The sequence below is a fragment of the Petaurus breviceps genome, unplaced genomic scaffold, assembly GCF_028583685.1.
Source record: "Petaurus breviceps papuanus isolate PSGF00001 unplaced genomic scaffold, PetGlider_PUasm1.0 226, whole genome shotgun sequence".
Taxonomy (NCBI): Eukaryota; Metazoa; Chordata; class Mammalia; order Diprotodontia; family Petauridae; genus Petaurus; species Petaurus breviceps.
The window spans coordinates 1,937,505-1,958,500 of NW_027185890.1; the positions used below are offsets into that span (position 1 = coordinate 1,937,505).

The 20,996-nt window shown below is 37.1% G+C and overlaps 1 protein-coding gene across 2 annotated transcripts in view; it reads right to left on the minus strand.

The window, feature by feature from the left end:
* ITGA1 (integrin subunit alpha 1) overlaps positions 1-20,996 on the minus strand; it is a 201,513-nt gene that overhangs the window by 101,480 nt on the left and 79,037 nt on the right. For both annotated transcript variants that reach the window (XM_069095297.1, XM_069095296.1), the window contains exons 3-6: positions 18,173-18,285; positions 15,741-15,829; positions 15,537-15,651; positions 14,841-14,968 (exon numbers count right to left, since the gene is read on the minus strand). In XM_069095297.1, the coding sequence (XP_068951398.1) occupies positions 14,841-14,968; positions 15,537-15,651; positions 15,741-15,829; positions 18,173-18,285 (445 nt within the window). The remainder of the gene's footprint in view (positions 1-14,840; positions 14,969-15,536; positions 15,652-15,740; positions 15,830-18,172; positions 18,286-20,996) is intronic.

Consider the following 20,996-nt stretch of genomic DNA (forward strand, 5'->3'; position numbering starts at 1 on the left):
AGTCCCTTTTTCTTCTTGCTGCAATTGAGAAGTCATCCAATATTTTTTCTCTCTTGCATTCTTTGTCTCTTTTAGCATATTTCCAGACCCATATCCCTGTATTATGGATCAAAGGTCCAATTTCTTTGGCTAAAGTGGTTCTCTAGACAATTAGTCAGCACTACTTATCTGTAAGCACACAGATCTCAGTAACACATACTGCTTATCTATTGCTTTTGTTCAATGTTTCCCAATCAAGACATTACCCTCATACCCATTGAGGTTGCAAAAAATACTTCCATATTCAATAGGTCCTCTCCAAATTACACTTAACACTTTCTCTCTCCCTTCCCATCCATCCTATATACTACTACAAAATTAATATTTCTGCAATTCTGAGTTCATCATGTTACTTTTCTTCAGTAGTTCTTCATTGATTACATGACAAAATCCAAGTTTCTCTATTAGACATTCAAGATCCTCATCTGGCTCTTATTCCACTATATCTTCCACCATCCCCCAGCTCTGATCTTGCCATGGAAATCTCTTAATTTTACCCCCAAATTATATACTTTGCTCACCTGGAATACCCTTCTATCTCCTGTTCAGATCACTTTCACCCTTGAGGTTTATCTTAAATCTCACTCCCTCCAGGAGACCTTCCCACACTGATTTAGACTGTTTTTCTCCTTTGAATTTGCCAGTCCCTCCAAGAGGGGTCCTTATTGATAGTTAGCCTGGCATTCTTTCTTAATTCAATGAATGAATTGGTAGATAGATGAATAAGTATTTTTAGAAATTAAACCTATAACCAAATCCTGCAATTTTTACTATGATATGTTACCATTGCTAATGTTTTGTAGTTGTTTTCATGGTTATACAGATACACATTATAGCCTCATTTCCCTGTAAACTCCTGTAAATTCCTTAAGGTCAGTAATCATATATTTCACACTTTTCTATATGTTGTGCCTTTCCTTGGAGAGCATGGTGAATGATGTTATTGTTCTTTTATAGTCCCCTAGTTCCATAATTAGAAGCAGCTGGTGGTTCAGTGGCTAGAGCACTGGGTCTGGAATCAAGAAGACCTGAGTTCAAATTCAGTATTAGATACTGCCAAGATGTATGACCCTGAGCAAGTCACTTAACCTTTGATTGCCTGACAAAATGGATCCACTGGATCCATTGGAGAAGGAAATGGCTAACCACTCCAGGATCTTTGCCAAGAAAACCCCAAATGACATCACAAAGGCTTGGACACAACTGCAGATGATTAAACAACAACAACAAAATTACATAATTGGAGAAATAGGAACGTTGAACCCAACAAAACAAAATGACAGCAGAGATAGAGAATTAAAACTGAAAAAAAAAAGTCAGAAATAAAGGAGTGTGAGAAAATAAGAAGAATGAGAAATAGGAAATCAATTCACTGGTGAATGACATATAGTCTTCAAGCCTGAATAATTATTATACTTGCTGTTGCCTTTGGCACAGATAGGGAAAAGGCCTGCTTTGGTTCTTCTCCAAGGAGAGGGGACCCAAGATTAATTTTCAGTCTAGGGAAAGGGTCAGATCACAAAACCAAGAAACAAAAATAACACAAAACAATATCAGGCTGTTGTCTACATGGAGAAATTAGTCTATTTTTGGAGATGGAGGAGGGAAAATGCTGCACTCATGAAAGGAGTGGACTGTCTCTGCTGAAGATCAGCTTAACTTAAATTAACAAAAGGAATGGGGAGATAATCCTGAAATTTTGCCTAGAATTTAAATTCATCGACTACCACACAGTTATCAACTGCTATAAAGTGTAGAGGGGTAGGAGCCTTGGGGAAGAGCACCAAGTTTGAAATCACTGATGGGAATCCTGCACTAAGCAGTTATTTGGAAGGAGCTGGTTGATTATTCCCTTGTAGGGATTATGGCAGAATTGTCCAATGCCAGGGTTGGATTTTCTTTCAACTACATTGTTCCGTGCTATTATTAAACCACGCATGCTCAACAATGGCTAATTCCCTTCCCTATAGGATGACCTAGCATGTTCAATTCACCATGTTAGCCTGAGATATAGGACATTAGTAAGGCCTAGTGCATTGTCTTGTCCTCACTGAAGAAAAATTGCCTGAGGAGAGGTAAGCTTGCACTGACTAGTCATCGTCTTTGGTTCAGGCCTTGAAACAATGAATCAGGTTCAGTACTCAAAATGCCTGAAGGGAAATGTTGTAAAAATGTGTGGTAAAAATGGAGATAAATAATTTTCCTAAAAATTAATTAATTTCTCTCTTTCAACTTAGCCTTGGTTCTACATTCTTGATGGATTATGGTGCAAACAATATACACAATGTTCCATTAGTATATTTCACTTTTATACCAAGTCTCACAATTTACTGGTGTTATTTAGGGTAATGTACTGCTATTTGGCATATTTATATCCTTCTCATTTATTATTAAAAGCAATGTAATGTTTAGGTATTGAGGATCAATAAGGCCTCCATAATGTTTATACTGTCATATCTTTTATTGCGGGCTCAAAGTGTTTTTCAGGTTTACTTTATAGGTGCTTTTTTGAAGGCATTTTTATGGCTTTTTCTCTATCTTGTGCAAAAGCTGGTTTGTTGATATTCCTTGACAACAATGACAGGAATGTAACTGGGGTCAAGATAAGGCACTAAAGCAAACTTTAAGTTAAAAACAAAACAACAGCTTAGCATTGATATTGTCATTAGTGAAATGATTGTTAGTTTCCATCTAGGTTATCTCAAATAGATACCACTGTAAACTTTGGTTTTTTTACTTTCGTTTTTCCAAGACAGAAGGCCTGCAGCAGATCTGTTTAGGCATGTTTCAATGAAAAGAATTCCTCTGGAAATGTTACTTCTTGTTGATAATGTCCAATAGTCCTAGGATACTGCAAATAACAGACAGGCTTCTGAATTAAATATTTAGGACAGCATAGTAAGTATCATTGGATCTAATCCTCTGACAAATCTGAGTTATGACCCAAGACAGCTAGCCAGGGCTCACTGTAAACTTTTCTCTGAATACATTAGTCCTGTGTCTTCCTGTGGCCAAGAAGGCCAAAAATACGTTGGACACAGGCAAGAGGAATACTGCCAAGGAAACAGGGAGCATCAACTCAATCACATATTGTACAGCTGGAATGCAACATGAACAAATTAAAAAATATGTAAGAAAACTGGAAGTTCAAAGACAAGCAACTGACACAATTGAAGGGCTAGAGTCTCTTCTCTTTTTTTTTTTGCTTTTTTGGGGGGGAGGGGCAATTGTGGTTAAGTGACTTGTCCAAGGTCACACTGCTAGTTTTGTGTGTGTGGGTGGTGTTTTTTTGGTATGTGTGTTAAGTGTCTGAGGCTGGATTTGAATTCAGGTCCTCCTGACTCCAGGGCCAGTGCTCTATTCACTACATCACCTAGCCTCCCCGAGTCTCTCTTTAAAAAAATAAATAAAGTTGCAGTGGAATGTGATTAAAGTTTTACACAATGACAGAGGGAATACTTGCAATGAACCTGGCCTTTGTTCACTCATTCTTAGCAGACCAAAAGCTCTAACAAATATCCCTAGTGTTTGTTTAGGTTCTTTCAGATGAAATGCACTTTTTGTGTAATAGGTGGTAAGTGCACACAACAGTACACCAAGCAGTCAGAACTGTGACGTTCTGTAGGAGTGGGCAAAGGGGCAAAAGGGCGGGGATTGGCAATAATCCACCACAGTCAAGTTCAGGACCCTTCTCTTGGTAGACTGCATTGATCTCGTGCAGATGATCTCCTTTCCTGTAATGTTAATGGGATATAAGATCTTCCCCATCCATTAATAGGCCTCATTTGGAGCCCAACAAGTAAAGCCTGATTAGGGGAGGCTTGTTTTTAGGAAGACCTATACCTTTTGTTACATTATAATTAAGCAATGGGTCATGAAGGTTGTGATGCCCTCTGACCCTAAAGAAATATATACATACTCTGAGGTTAGCATTTTGCTTTGGGGCTCTCTTGTTGGAAGAGAGTTCCTTTGATTTGGTCAGGTGATACACTGGGTAGCTGTCAAGGAACTCCTTCAGCTTTGAAAACCCAGATGTTGGTGCTTCTCTCTCTGGTAACTATATATGTATATAATGGTTAGATAGCAGGATCTGTCTATTGATTTGTAATGTATGTATTATATGGTCAGAGAAGCCCTGTCTGTTGGCCTTTATGCTATTATTTCTACTTGTAATTTCTGTTTGTATTTTCTCTGAAGTTCAGGGTGCCAACTTTCTCTCCCGCCCCCCAAATAAGTAAATAATATACATGTCTCATTAAAATAAGATTGTTGTTTTTGAGTTGCTTTCCTTTAGAAAAGCAGATCAAAGAACCTGTGCTAGCAATCCTCCTTTGTGCTGGTGTTACTAGTTTTGCAACCCCACAGCAACTGTAAGGAGCATTGTTGTTACACTCCTACATACTTTAAGGCACTAGGGCAGGTCAGTAAAGGAACAGGAGCATTTACAGTGTGTGACACTAAGACAAAGGAGGGCTCAGAGACAAAGGGATGGCAAATTAGAAGACTAGCATGGGGAGAAGGGATTTCCCTTGATGTCCTGTGGTCCCAGTGTCAAAATCCTATCACCCCACCCTAGTTATGGATTCAACAAATTAATAACATTGAGTATTTGTTTTGTGCTTGGATGGATGATAGCTATATAACCACTAAAACTCAGGTTTCCAGTTTGTAATGTTAATGGGATATAAGGCCCATTAACAGGACTCACTTGGAGCCCATTAAGGGAAACTTGTTTGGGGGAGGCTTGCTTGTAGGAAGGCTTTCACACCTTTTGCTAATTTCTAATTAGGCACTGAGTCAGGAGGGTTGTGATGCCTTCTGGCTGTGAGGAGTGTATACATAGTCTTGTATATTTACTCTGAGTTGGTATTTTGCTTTGGGGGCTTGTTTATGAGAAGGATCTTGTGATTCCCTGGTAGAGATTCTGAGTGGCTATATATTCAGAGTAACCCATCTGCTCAGATTTAAAGGCTCTCTCAAAGTGTACAGTTGATTCAGGCAGTCAGAGCCCCCCCTGTCTGTTGGGCTTTATTTCTCTGCTTGTATTTTCTGTTTGTACTTACTCCGAAATTCAGGGTACTGACTTTTCCTCAGAACTAGTGAATGATAAAGATAATTGACCCCTTAAACATCTATCTTTCCTAGGAAAGCAGATCTAAGAACCTGTGCTAGCAGCCATCCTGGGTATGCCAGTATGGTTACTGCTACACAGTTAAGCCTGGAATATTTTGAAAGAGAATCTCTTAATTGGTAGAGAGAATGTTAATGCAACTCTGAGACTTTGGGGATTTTCTCCTTGGGTGAGAATGAGTCTTCTCTTTCAAAAGAGGGAGAATGGAAATCAGAGGCATGTTAAGGAGTCAGCTTCCCCTACTTGTCTACAAAGATCTTTCTCTTTTTCCTCTCTGAAGTTATTCCTAAAGAGATCTAGAGCCACAGGTGTTTCTGTCTTGAAAGATCTTATGTCAACTCTACCCCTCACACAGCGAGGGTTGTAGTTATTGCAAAGACAACTTAAGAGCATTAAGGCTACTTTTTTTGAAGTTGAGAAAACAGAAGACAGCTACGTTTGAAAACCCCTATTTTTAGGTCCCATTACACTCTCCATTTATTTAAGGAATTTTCCTTCAAGGTCCAGGTGAAGCCCAGCTTACATTCATCTCCTCCTTCTATACACTATTTAAATAGTAGCCTAAAGCTTTCATTAAATGTGCTTTTAACTCTCTAACTAGATTATAGGTTTCTAGAGGGTAGATGGGTTTATCCTTTTGTTTGGGGTTTAATATGATTCTGAATAGAATAAGTGCTCAATAAATACTTATTGGTTGATCAACTGATAAGTATGGAAGAGTAAGTATTGCTATTTCTTTAATTTACTTTTATTTCAGTGCCAAAGATGAGTTATTCAGCCACAAAGATTGTTGATTTTATGAATCCTTTCTGACACATTTGTTAAAGATGAATCTCCAGATGTGATTGTAATGTAAAGACTGGAAACTTTTAGCAAAATACTTAGGAATCATGATTTTTACATATATATATATATATATATATAGTTGTATATACATATATGAGTTCATTATTTTTTTCAAATTTTTTTTTCCATTTTTGAAAATTCTTTTCTCCTATCCTGACATATGGCATGATTTTACTTTTTTGAGTCAGTGGGATTGAATGGAGCCTGACTTCATCCATAAGAAGAAACATTCTCTTTTTATTTCTATCTTCTTATATTGTACACCAATTATTAGATTTCAGAATTAGATGAACATATATAGGTATGTGGTGCTTGACTTGAATCATGAAGGAAGTCAGGGATTCTAAGAGGAGAAGGGAGGAGGAAGTACATTCCAGGAATGTGGAATAACCAATGGAAAGTCATGGGAATGGGAGATGGAGTGAAGGCTAACATCAAGAAGACGAGTGAGCCACATTGTGAAGAGATTTAAATGCCAGACAGAAGAGTTTATATCGAATCATAGAAGTAGTGGGGGAGTCCCTGGGGTTTTCTGAGTAGGAAGTGATATGGCCAGAACTGAGCTTTGGGAAAATCACTTTAGCAGCTGTGGGGAAGATGAATTAGATTGACGAGAGAATTGAGGCAAGTAGACCAATTAGGAGGCTATTATAATAATATTGGTGATGAGGGCCCAAACTAAGGTTGTGGCTGTGAGAACAAATGCCTACTGTGTACTGACCACTGTGCTATAAGCAATGGGGATATAAAGAAAGACCAAAGACAATCTCTGCCATCAAGGAGCTCTGTCTAATAGGTGAGACAATATGAAAATGATTATGTACAAGCAAGCTATATGCAGGATAAGATGTAAATAGTCAACAGAGGAAAGTCATTGACATTAAAGGAGATTAGAAAAAAGCTTCTATAGAAGTTGGGATTTTAGCTGGGAAGTGAGAGGAACTGGGGGGGGGGGGGAGAGGTGAGAAAGGAGAATAGTCTAGGTAGGGGAAAAATCAATGAAAAAGTCTGAAGTCCAGAGGTGAAATGCCCTGTTCAAGGAAAAGCAAGGAAGACAGTGTCTCTGGATTACAGAGTACATGGTGGAGTAAAGTGTAATAAAGCTGGAAAATAAGAAGAAACTAGTTGGTAAAGGGTTTAAAAAGTCAGAAAATTTTATAGTTAATCCTGGAAGTGATAGGGAGCCCCTGGAGTTTATTGAATGAGGGTGGGGAGAGTGACATGGTCAGAACTTGCTTTAAGGAGATCAGTTTGATAGTTATGTGGAAAACAGAATGGAATAGAAAGAGGCTTGTGACAGACCAAGGAGTGAGGTAATGAGGGTCTTTATCAGGGTAATGTTGGAGGACAGAAGGGGGCATAATGAAAAATGTTATGAAAGTAAAATCAACATAATTTGGCAACCAATTGTATATGGAGAGTGAGTGAGGAATTGAGTATAACACCAGATTGTGAGCCTAGGTGATAAGAAGGATGGTAGTGTCCTCAACAGTAATAAGGCAGTCTGGAAAAGAGGAAAGTTTGGAGCATGGAAGATAATACAGTTTTGGCTATGTTGAGTTTAAGATGTCTATGGGACATCCAGTTTGAGATGTCCGATAGGTAATTAGATATGTGAGGCTGGAGTTCAGCAGAAAAGTTAGAGCTGAATAACTCATTCAATTTACCAAAATTGAGAATAATCATCATAGAGATGAAAATTGAAACTATGGGACCTGATAAGATCACCAAGTAAAATAGTATAGAGTACAGAGCTTAGGGAATCACTCACTTTTAGTGGTCATGACCCAGCAAAGGGGACTGAGAAGGAGCAGTCAGACAAGAAGGAGAACAAGCATAAAACAAGGTTATAGAAATCTTGAGAGAAGAGAATTTCAAGAAGAGAGTGACTGATAGCATTAAAGGCTGCAGAGAGGTCAAGAAGTGTAATGAGTGAAAAAACACCATTTGATTTGGTAATTAAGAAGTTATTGGTAACCTTGGAGAGAGCGGTTTCAGTTGAACAATGAAGTAGAAAACAAATATTAACTGTACAGTTTAAAAAGAGAGTGAGAGGAAAGGTAGAAGAGGAATCCATTATAGAGAGCTTCCTCTAGGAGTTTAACACAAAAGGGAGCAGAGATATGCAGGATGATAGACAGTAGAGATGGACAGTTCAAGTGAGATCGAGACATGTTTGTAGCTAGTGAAGAAGTAACCAATAGACAAGAAGATAATGAAAATAAGGCAGAAAGGATGGAGGAGGAAACCTGCTGGGGAAGATACAGTAATCATGTGATCACTTGAGCATGTAGAGGGGTTTGCCTTGGTTAAGAAGTGACCCACCTCTTCATGTGAGACAGGTGAAGGAGGAGATGATGGCAGAAGGCTTCTGGGTAATATGAGAGAAGACGGAGGGGAGAAGAGGGAGCTCTTCTCAAATGGCCTCAATTTTCTTTTTCAATAAAATATGATCCAAAGTTCTCAGCTGAGAAGTAAGGAAGGGAAGCCTGGGGAACTTTGAGAAGGAATTAAAAGATTTAATAGTGTTCCTATGGAGTGAGTTAATTAGGGAAATTTAATAGGACATTTGTTCGAGATATACAGATAGGAAGGACCAGATTTGACAACTGGTTGGATAGGTAGGACAAGTGAAAGGTTGAGGAAGACAATGAAATTACAAATTTTGAAAGTAAGGAGAGTAGTGACCTCAACAGAAATAGAATGGTGATTATAAAAAAGGTTTTGAAGAGAAGATTAGGTTTCCTTTTGGTTCTATTGAGTTTGTGATGTGTACTGTATATCCAGATTGAAATGACCAAGTAAACGCCAAAGGCAGGATTTTGACTCAGGTACTCTAACATCAAATTCACTGACCTTTCTACTGCCCCAATTTGCCTTTCTCCTATTCCTCAGTGATTGCATTTCTTCATGTAACCCATTTCTCCAGTGATTAATTTTCCTTTCTTATCCCTCAGTTTCCTGAATGACAGCATTTTGCTTGGCACCTCACTTGTTGGGTTTCACAGGATAAGAAAAACACAAAATTTCAGAGTTGTTGGAAGGGATCTTAGTGGACATAGTCCAACCATACCAGCAAAAGAAACCTCACTGCACCACATATAATAAATACTCAGTCTACACTGAAAGACCTTCAGTGAAGGGGAGGTCACTGATTTCCTCAGAGTTTCATGCTCTTAGGAACTTGCCTGCTTATCCATCCTTGTCAATATCATATTATCAAATGACATCCCATTACCTCCTACATATCTGGAAAATAGAGCAAAGTTAGCTCTGACCCCCAGCACACACTCTTTCCCCAAGTTTTATAGGCCAAAACAGTAATATCAAGAAAATCCTTACTTCTCCCTAAAGTCACATAACTGGGTTGTAGTGATAGTTTTCTGTTTGATAAGAAGACAGGTAGCCCTTGATTGAGATCTGACCTCAGAATTTGAAATACAGAGGGGAGCTATGATATCTTCTCTAATTTTTAGTGATGAGATAAGCAGGGACTAAAGAGTCTAGTATGTATCCTCACTAAAAGTGTAATAATGAGGTTTAAACCTCATAGGTCCCCTTCAGTTGCTTCTTCACTTAATCTCCCTAGGTCTTATTGTCTCATCTGTAATATAAGGGGGTAACATGGCCTGCAACAATTCTTGTAGCTCAAAATCCATGATCCAATGAATGCAGATGTTTTTAGAAACCTTTTATAAATAGGGCATCAAAGATGTAAAATAGATGAAGGTCACTTTTGAGCATTTTTCAGAAGATGACTGCCAACTTGTGGGCAGTCTTTGGTTCTTTTATTAAAAAATACTGTACTTAAATCCTGTTAGAAACCACTGAGATCAAAACGGTTGTCAACACAAACAAGCAGGCAGTGTTCTTGGAAAGAAGCAGTATGAGCCCACATGAAAGAAAACTATGCCCTTTACAACTATGCTCCTTTTTGTACCTTTTTTTCCCTAGAGGATGTGTGCTTCCAAATTTCCTATGAATGAATTTCTTTCCTGAAGCACAGAAGGAAGACAAATTAGAATATTTACTATAATTCAGTCTACTTCAACTATTTTTAAAGTGGAATCAAGGATTTGTTTTATTAAAGTAAGGATTTAGAGAATAATGAGCCAGGCTCTTCAAATAATTTTTTTTATCAAGGAAGGATAAAAATTAAAAAATTTTTAATATGTATATAAAATTATATATATTTTATTATATATAAATTTATAAATTATATATATTTATATATATATATAATTATATATATAATTTATTTAATATAAAAATTTATAGATGCTATAATTCAGTTTACTTCAACTATTTTTAAAGTGGAATCAAGGATTTTTTTTACTAAAGTAAGGATTTAAAAAAAAATGGGCCAGGCCTTTTAAATCTTTTTTTTTTTTTATCAAGGAAGGATTTTTAAAACCAGTGCTTAATGAAAATTTAAATAAAAAAATTTTTAAAAGGAAAATTTGTTATTTGTTAAAGGCAAGCTTGAATGAGGCCTGTCCCTAATAGTTCATATTCAATGTTGAAATGAAATGAGGTACCTACTGGTAGGTAATCTGATAGCTAACAAAATGAGGTTTACTTAGTCATAGCATAGAAAGGACATTCAACAAGGCTATTCCAGCACTTAGCAAGGGTAGACATAGTCTTGTCTGGTCTGCAGAGGCAGGGCAATTTCCAGAATCTTTAGAAATTGGACAATTCTGAAGAGCCCAGACTCCAAGTGGATGGACCTTTGTCTGTCTTTAGGCAACCAGGAAACCATGTTAAAATATGCAGAGGCTATCTGGAAGCTACATTAGTCAGGTGTAGCTTGAGCCTTGACTAGGCCAATAAACTCCTATGGACAGCTTTGTCACTTTTCAGGGAATAAGGGCTGAGGGAGGTGGGGTAAGAAGGGGAAACTGATCCTATCATGCCATCATTCAAAGAAAATCATCATAAAAATTCCTTTTACAATAAATGTACAAACATGTATCTCTTGGATTAGAGTTCTATTGCTTCAAGGACTCATCTAATCAAGTACCTTCATGATGAGGAAATTGAGATCCACCCAAGTTAAGTAGCAAATGGTAGAGGCAAAACTTTGCTTTTGTAGGTTTCTTGGTTCCATAGTCCATATATCAATCAATAAAATTTATTAAGGGCCTATTATGTGCCAGGCACTGTGCTAAGCACTGGGGAGATAAAAAGAGGCAAAAGACAGTCCCTGCCCTCAAGGAGCTTACAGTCTAATCAGGGAGACAACACGCAAAGAAATATATACAAATCAAGGATAAATAAGAGATAATTAACAGAGGGAAGGCGTTGGGGTTGGAAAAGGCTTCCTGAAAATTGTGGGATTTCAGGTGGAACTTAGAGGAAACCAGGGAAGTCAGTAGTCATAGCAGAGGAGGGAGAGCATTGTAGGCCTGGGGGACAGCCAGAGCAAATGCTAGAAGGGGAGAGATGGAGTATGTTGTTCATGGAACATCCAGGAGGCCGGGGTTGCTAGAATGAGGAGTACATGTTAGGGAGCATGTTGTAAGAAGACTGGAAAGGTTGGAGGGGACCAGGTTATGAAGGGCTTTGAAGGCCAAACAGAGCATTTTGTATTTGATCCTAGCAATTGAGAGCACTGGAGTTTATTCAGTAGAGTAGTGACATGATCAGACCTGAGTTTTAGGAAAGTCTTGTTAGTGGCTGAATGGAAGATGGATTGGAATGGGGAGAGACCATATGTTTGCAAGTGATCTGAAAGTTTATTGGTAATCTGAGGCCCTGCCAAAGGGGGAAGGGGCTGATCACATGGATCCTTGACACAAGAAATAGGGGGTATTCATTAAGCCTGAGTCATCCTTTCCAGACACTGAACTTTTTACATAATGAAGTTTGTAGAAAGGGCGTCTTAGTTGGCGACAGAGTCCAGAACAAAGCAGTAGCAGCAGCCAAGCGATTAATTTTGTGGAAGGGGAAAAAAGAAAGTACTTTTCCCTCAGCATTTCAAGCAGGCACTTTTGACCTCTAGAAAATGAATAGTAGAATGAAGCTCATTAGTCTATTATTTGTACATTTTCTTCTGATCATTCCTTTGGTAGAAAAGTACAAATTTTTTTTCTTCTTTAGATTCTAGGTAGTTTAGTATTATAATGTAAAGAGTCCTGGATTTAACCAGAGAAGTTACTAGCTACCAGTGTAACCTCCCCAAATCACTTTCCCTTTGTTCTCATCTGTAAAATTAGGGGGTTGGACAAGGTGATCTTTAAGGTCCTGCCTAGCGCTAACAGTCTATGGTCTTGATATCACAAAGTAAACCATATTTTTTATTCTTTTTTTTTCTCTTGAACTACAGCATAGAAAAAATAAATCACATAAACAGCAATTTTTACATTTTATAGATGTCTGATAAATGACTACTGAATGAATTAGTGACTGGACCTGTGATTTCAAGCAATTTATGGAACTTCCAGAAGAGGAAATTCTTTCCACTAATGCATATCAGCTACTGCTCTGCACCTTATAGTCTTAAAGAGTTGCCTGCAGCAGTGAGCAGTTGGTTAAGTGACTAACCCAGGGTTATAACAGCCTATATATGAGTCAGAAACACACCTGAAACCTGGTCTCCTGCCTTCAATGCCAATTCTTCTACTTCTCTATTCACCGTGCCATACTGATTGCCAAGCTTACACACTAACAATATATCAGATTTAGAATTGTCTATATTTTCCTCACAAGTATGCAAAAGATAGCAAGGACTCATAGGGACACCAGAACATACAAGAGAGCCCTCCTCTATCCACGAATACCCCTTCTTACAGGGAAAGTTCACCATTCTTAGCTTGGGGGATAGATGATTACAAAGTTACTCTCTGTCCTTGAGGAATTGCCTTTATTTCATAGGTTTACTTCAGAGACTACCACTTTAGCCATCTGTCCTGTCTTTCCCATATCAAGTTGTCTGAATCCATAGATCATGTCAAATCAAATGTACAAACCCAGTATGTCAGACACCTACTGGGAATTAAATAAATTAAAAATGAAGGAAGGAAGCATAAACCTAGAGTCTGAAGTAAAGTTTACCAAAAATTTAGAATATGTGTAGGCTTTGTTCTCTTTAGGGGCCAACAGGGGGATCTGCTGAGAAATGGATGCTCTTGGGATAAAAAGGCTCTGGACAGTGACTTTTTGCAACTCAGCCCTGGGGCACTTATTACTTAAGGGGAAAAAAATCATTAAAAAATAAGGCAAAACAGATTTTTGCAGCAATATCCTGTATTTCATTACCCTTTCATTTATGCAACATGAGAACGGAAACCACAATGTAAATACAGTGCTCTGGGGAGGCCATATCACAGTTTCTAGGCACATTGAGACAGATTTGTTGTGAGTAGGAATGGCCAAGTTTATATTAAAACTTGCTCTTAAATGATGGGTCCTCCACATCTATAAAGGATGTTCCTCATTGTCTTTGAAAACGGTAGCTTGCAAATTGGCAAAGATGATGACAAAAAAAAAAAAAGAAAATGGTGAAGGGAGTGTGGAATGAAAGGTATACATACAATGGAGTTTTGAACTGGTACAGAAAATCTGAAAGAAAATTTAAAATTGCATAAAAACAAACCCAAACAAACAACTGATTAAAATGTTCATAATCTGGGGAGGCAAGGTGGTGCAGGGAATAGAGCACCAGCCCTGGAGTCAGGAGTTCCTGACTTCAAATCCGGCCTCAGACACTTAACACACACACACACACACACACACACACACACACACACACAAACCTAGCCATGCCACCTTGAGCAAGATGCTTAACCCCAACTGCTCTCCAAAAAGCAAAAAAAAAAAGTTCATAATCTTTGACTCAGAGATCCCAATGCCCGTACCTCAAGTGAAAGAAAAATTCTAAATCTACCAGAATATTCATAGTAGCACTTTTTGTGGCAGCAATGATTATAAACAAAGCCCATTCATTGGAGAATGGCTATGTGAACTGTAGTACGTGAATAATATGGAACATTACTGTGCCACAAGAAAAAGGAAATATGAAGAATTCATAGAAGTAAGAGAAGACTTATAGGATCTGATGTAGACTGAAGTACACAGAATCAGGAGAGGAATATGCACTATGTCTACAGCAACATAAATGTAAAGAACAGCAACAAAACGAAGTCAAATGCTGCATAATTAAAATGACCAAGTCTGGCCCCAGAGAAGAGGAGAGATTGTCCTTTCTTTGAAAAGGTGGAGGATTAAAGTGCGAATATTTTGTCATATGTCATATGCATATGTTGTCATACATGATTGATATGAGAGGTTTTTTTGCTGAACTGTTTATTTCTTTTTCTTTTTATTATTTGTCATACAAGCTGGTTGGAGGAGTAGGGGAAGAATATATACACAAATGAAAATGATATAAAAACAAAAGATATCAACAAAAATTTTTAAATGGTGGCTCATCCAACATTTTCTGCTTACAAAGCTTTTAAAAGGGAGCAGCTAGGTGGTGCAGTGAATAGAGCACTGGCCCTGGAGTCAGGAGGACCTGAGTTCAAATTCAGCCTCAGAAACTCAACATTTACTAGCTATGTGACCTTGAGCAAGTCACTTACCCCCAATTGCCCTGCCTCCCCCCCTCCAAAAAGATTTTTAAAAAGCATAAAAAATGTTTTAAAAAGCTTTTAAAAAGAAGGCACTTTGTCTAGATATGTCACTTTTGCTAGGAATTAGCACAGACAGATGGTCTATAAAGTCACTTCTGGTATTTAGCTTCATTAATGAACACATTTCTATTGTTTGCTATTTTTTTCTGATGCAAAAAATCAAGAACAAAAATGCAGAACTCCCTTACCTGTGTCTGCTTGGGACCAATGTCCATTTTCCGAAGTAAACTATTTAAAAAATCTATAACACTTGTCCAGGGGTAGATACTGTTAGAACCATCCAGCACTATGACAATGTCCAGTTGGGTATTGCATCCTACAATACAAAGAGGCAAATTGGTAACCATGGACTTTGTAGTTACCCTCTTTTTGAAGACAATTGAAATGCCTTCTGAAAGGCTCATTAAAAAATCAGTTCTTAACCATGATGAAATATTGGTAGAAATCAATAAAATTACTTTTGGTATATCATCAGTGAGAAACATTTCTCCTCAACTTCTCCTCATGTGGTAGAACTGCTCTCACTGAAAACTCTTCAATGAGTATTTTAAAGGACAGTTGTTAATTTTTTTTTCTTTGTGTCTCTGAATACATGACTTCTTTATCTAAAGAGATAAAGAAGTTGTTGGAATAAAAGTGACTTGATATTTTTCCAATGGGGTGCTTCATGCATTTTCTAAAAATTGTTTACACTAAGATCAATTCTCCAAATAGCACCAACTTTGGTTTGGTTTTATACCAGCAAAGCAAACATTGACCTAAATTGGAAATGCTGGTAGCTGAGATAAATGCTTCATGCTTTTGGCATGCCTCCGTGTATATATTTCCTCATTCGCTGCTGACTACTTTTCAAACACACAAAAATATTCCAAGGGTATGCATACCTTGAACAGATGGTGCAATGGAGTTCACAACCTGAAATCTGGAATCAACATCTGAACAGATACCAGTTGTATAATGTGAATGTCCACATCTGTAAGCATACAAAGGCCCACAAGCCTTGAAAAGAAAGAAAGAATTAAAAACCCTGAAGTTTTACAATGATAACTTTCCTAGAGTCATTAAAAAATATTGCTTTCTTTTCTTACCAGAAACCCGCCTTTTGGGTTAGTGACTAAAGTGGATCCAAACGTCATATTCTCCTTTACTTCTGTGACATTGGGAATTGATGTATAAACTAAAAATAGAAGAAAAATGTAAATTGGTAGAAACAGAATGTGATGTCTATAAGTCAAAATGTTCTAGTCCTTTCATGGAGGGTTTCGGGCGGAAGTGGCGCAACCAAGTAATCTTCAAATTACTATCAGGAATAAAATGAAGCAGTTAAAGTTGAAAAACTGGCTTAGGTCCCAGAATCTTTGTCTGGGTCACTGTTGCAAATATTTTTACTGAACTGAAAAAAAAAAAAGTACAGAAATGGCAAGGCAATGGGAGTGTGGGACTGCTGCCTCTCACACAGTTTTGCTAATAGAAACAGATACAGATTTGGCTTCACATGAAATTTTTATGTATATAAATGATGTAACTTTGTATGCTTCACTACATGTTCAGGAATGTGTTAAAAATTTCTAACAAGATATGTGCTAAAATTGGGTGGGAAACCAGAATGGGAAACTCAAATGCAAATTCTTTATCTCTGTGTCAATATCCTGGTGAATACAGTTGGGTTTACTAAGAAAAATGTGGGATAGGATTAGAGCAGTAGGCCTGAAATTCTAGTGAAAGAAGAACAGTGATTAGGACATATTTGATATAAGTATTTTGGTCTCAAACTGGTTCCAGAATATCAGACCACTTAGGACTGGACTAACTGCCATAAGAGCAGAGACAAACCTTTCTCTGGGCATGAATTACACCAGTTCCTATCATGGCAATAATTGGGTGAGCAGGATTTGGAAGCAGATGCTGCTGCTACCCAGTTAGTCTGTACATCTCTCGAGGGGAGATGGGGCATTGTTGTTGTCAGCTGTCAGCCTGACATTCTTTCAGTGCTCTGATATCCCAACAAGAGGTTTGGATTCCTGGATGGTTTGTTTCTTAACTTAGGAAACCTAGATGCTTTCCTGATTCAAGGGGTTAGGTTTCCCCTGAGATTGTTCTAAACAACTGGTCTGTTTTGGCCTTCACTTAGTCCTGGAATGGCCCTGAACTCCCAGAGATCCTTTGGCTTGGGGATGACCCAGGGTCAGACAAAATCCCATGGGACCATGTCACACTGGAGACAGTTACTCTTGGCCCTTCTCACTACTAGGGAAAAGTAGCATTTTTTTATTGTGCTTGTTGCGTCATTGAATAATTCCAACTTGATGTTCCATTTCCCTAGGGTTTCAGAGGAAATGCTATTTGGAGACTTCTTCAAACCTCAGTGAACCAAGGGATTCTATTTCAGTGTCTGTAGTGCATCTCTTTTTAGTAGCTGTCGGTAAGCCTTATTCTCATGTTTAGTACATGTTCTGATACTGCTCGAAATTTCTGAACTACAAAGATGCATATATATATATATAATATACATGTCAATGTATATGCGTGTGTGTCTGTGAGAGTCAGTAAGTGTTAAGTACCTACTATGTGCCATGCACTGTGCTAAGTGATGAGAATATAAAAATAGACAAAAAGCCAGTCCCTACTCTCAAGGAGCTCACAGGGCAAAGGAGGAGACAACGTGAAAAACAACTATGTAAAAATAAGATATATTCTGGATAAAATAATCACCAGACTTGTAGTAAGGGGGATCAGGAAAATCTTTTTAGTAGAAGGTAGGACTTTGTTGTTGTTGTCACTAGCCTTAATCATTGAATGGGCATCACCTCGGAAAGCAGGATTTTAGCTGGGACTTGAAGGAAGTCAGAGAGGTGGAGATGAAGGCAGAGAGCATTCTAGGCATGGGAGACATCCAATAAAAATACCCAGAGTCTGGAGATAGAATGTCTTGTTCAAGGAATAGGAAGGAGGCTGGTGTCACTTGATTATAGGATACATAGGTGGGGAGGGGGAAGAAGACTAGCAAGGTAGGGGTGGGGGGAGGCTATGGAGGGCTTTGAATGACAGAGGATTGTATATTTGATCCTGGAGGTGTAATTAAAGGCATATATATACACGTGTGCTTTTGTCAATGTTTGTTAATTTAATATAAATTATGGAAAAATTCAAACTGTTTCTTGAGCTGGTCCCTTTCCTTTCCTAAACCTGGGTTCCACTAAATAATTTTTGCTTTGATTTGTAAGGCTATTACATGCTACTCCTGTGAAATTCCACTGGATAAAGGAGGAAGTTACAGCTGTCCCTACACAACTAGTACATTGTATTAAAAATCCCAGGTAGTTCAAAGTTGTTTAAATTCTACAGCACAAATACGTATGTGAAAGCAACAGAGTCAGGATCCAGGACTTAAAAAATGTCCTTCCACTCTCACAATTAAATCTCTGTAGACCTAAAAATTACTCTCTATATTAGTGTTACAGATTCATTTTCTGAGTGCCCCAAATATATTGTAGGAATAGAATTCTCTCTTTTACCTTACCTGGGAGATCCAATTTTATGCACGGTGATGAGTCTCCTTGACCTACTGGACACTTATAAACATCGCCAGTTCTGTTCTTGGGTTGGCCAACCAATGGAGAACCAATAAGCACCCTGAAAATTAAATAATACGAATCAGTATTTTAAGTAATAAAGAGTTCTTTATTTTAGTTAGTTCATGGCTAATCCTAAGAATATTAACAATAACCAAATTGTTTCCCACAGACAAGTTCAGTCAATGGTCAGTGTTCTAAAGGCATCTAATTAAGGCAGAAAGTATTCTCTCGGATGAAAAATGACTTAAAATATCTCCCACACAAAAAACTCACCCCCAAACTTCCATATATATCAAAAGATAAATGACACAAATGTAGAAAAATAAACAAAAACCATATTTTTTGCCCTATGTTAGGAGTTAGTATACTTATTATTTTCACTTCCAATCTTCTCCAGTCTCAAGTTTAATATCTGAAATAATAAGTTAAACAAATACTAAACAAGGAACTATAAGAAACATGACAATCTACTTGGTTCTTGGAATTCATACTATTTGAGTAGGCTCTGCACACATGGAATTTAAAATGTCATGGGTAAAGCAAGAGATACAAATAGTGTGACCAGTATAAACATATGATTGGTTGGTGATAGCTTACCTTTCTTTATTTGCAAATTAGATGTTCATATTCTTTGACAACTTTTCTATTAGGTAATTTCTGTTTCTCTTATATATTTGTATCAACTTCCTGTGTATTTTGAATGCCAGACTTTTATCAGAGAAATTTGCTTCGAAGATTTTTTCCCAGCTGTCTCTTTTCTTATTCTAACAATTAATTTTGCTGCTAGCAAAGCTTTTTTGTTTTTTTATTTTTGTAATTGAAACTCTTTTCTAAAATGAATACTTCTGTCTTATTCGGTTAAGAATTCTGTCCCCCCCCCAGCCATAGTTGTGAAAGGAATCCCCTTTCATTCACTTCTAATTTGTTTATGATATGACCTTTTCTATTTATGTCATGTATTCATTTCTAGAGGACACTTTATAAAAATGAAGTTATGATTAATGGCTAGATTCAAGGTGATTGTGGTATATGGTATGTGATAGGTTGATCTACATCTCATTTCTGACAGTCTGCTTCCCAGTTTTCCCAGCAGTTTTTGTTGAAGAAGTACCCATCCTAATAGTGACCTTGGATTAGCTGACATTATGCTGCAATGTTTGGTTGCTTCCAGATCTTGTTTACCTAATTGTTCGGTTGATCAACTTTTCTAATTTTCAAACTGGTACCAAATAGTTTTAATGATTTCTGCATTATAGGATAATGTGAGATCTCACACTATTAGGTTCTATTTATTCTTTATTAATTAAATTAAATAATTTTCATTATTTCCCTTGATATTTTTGAACATTTTTATTTCTATATATGAATTTTATTATTTTTTCTAGTCTTAGAAATAACCCCTTGGTAGTTCAATTGTTAAGACACTAAATTAATTTAGGGAAGATAGTCATTATTATTTGTAAGGAAGAGGGCTGTCCTTGTGTGTGGCTCAAAGGAAGGCAGAACAGACATCTCTAGACTCTTCTTCCCTGACCCTTCTCCAAGGGAGACTTTTCATTCAGGAAGTTGGGGCCAAAGACTATTCTACTCTCCTCAGAGAGATGGGGTACTGCGATATGTATATGTGCACCATAGTACATGTATATCACAATCTGTATATTGTATATGCATGCATATTGTAGGTATATTGTATGTGTATTATGTGTACATGTACATGTGTGGGTATGTGTGTATGCATATGTGTATTATGTATATACATACACCCACTCTCTTAAATTCTGACCTTCTAGGGGTTATGATCTGATTCCAACTAAATTCTGGTAACTGTCATTTTTGCAGAGTAGCGGAACCCCAGGCTCTATATCCAAGGCTTGAATTCTTTTCTCACCTAATGCCAGTCCTGGAATGAACACATGTAGCAAATAGCAAGAAATTCATTTATCCAAATCATAGCAAAACAGAAATCAGAGAAATTATACATAGAACATATATATTATAAGATAATAAAGAGTGAAGGACTTCTGTCCCTGGGGGTCAGATAACTCAGTGAAACCAAGATAATATATAGAAAGAAAATATGTAGAAAAGTTGATGCTATTTCTGTGGACTTATTTATATCCTGCTATTCTATTGAAGTCAATATTTCAATTAATTTTTATTTGCATTTCTAGAGTTCAAAAGTAAACTATCGTTATCATCTGAAAATAACAATAACTTTGTTTCTTCTTTGCCTATGCTTATTCACTCAGTTCCCTTAGTTTGTATTAGCCTACTAGCTAGAATTTTTAGAACTATATAAAATAATACCGGTAACAATGGACATCTTTGCTTTACCCTTGCTTATATTGGAAGGGAGCTCTAGTGTTCCTCCGTTATATCTAATTCAAGCTTTTGATTTTAGGTATGTTTACCATAGTAGGTTCATTATTTCAATGCTTTCTTTATATATATTTAATATAAATAAGTGTTATATTTTGTGAAAAGCTTTTTCTGAATATATCGATACAATCATATTTTCATTTTATTATTATTATGATCTAGTATGCTTATGGTTTTTCTAATGTAGATCTAATCTTGAATTCTTGGTGCAAAATTAACTTGGTCATAATGAATACTTTTAAAAATATGTTTTTGCTAATATCTTATTTAACAGTTTTGCTTTGGCATTCATTAGACCTACAATTTACTTTATCCCTTCCTAAAATGGGCATCAGTATTATACTTGTCTCATGAAAGACATTGGCAGGATGCCTTCTTTCTTTATTTTTA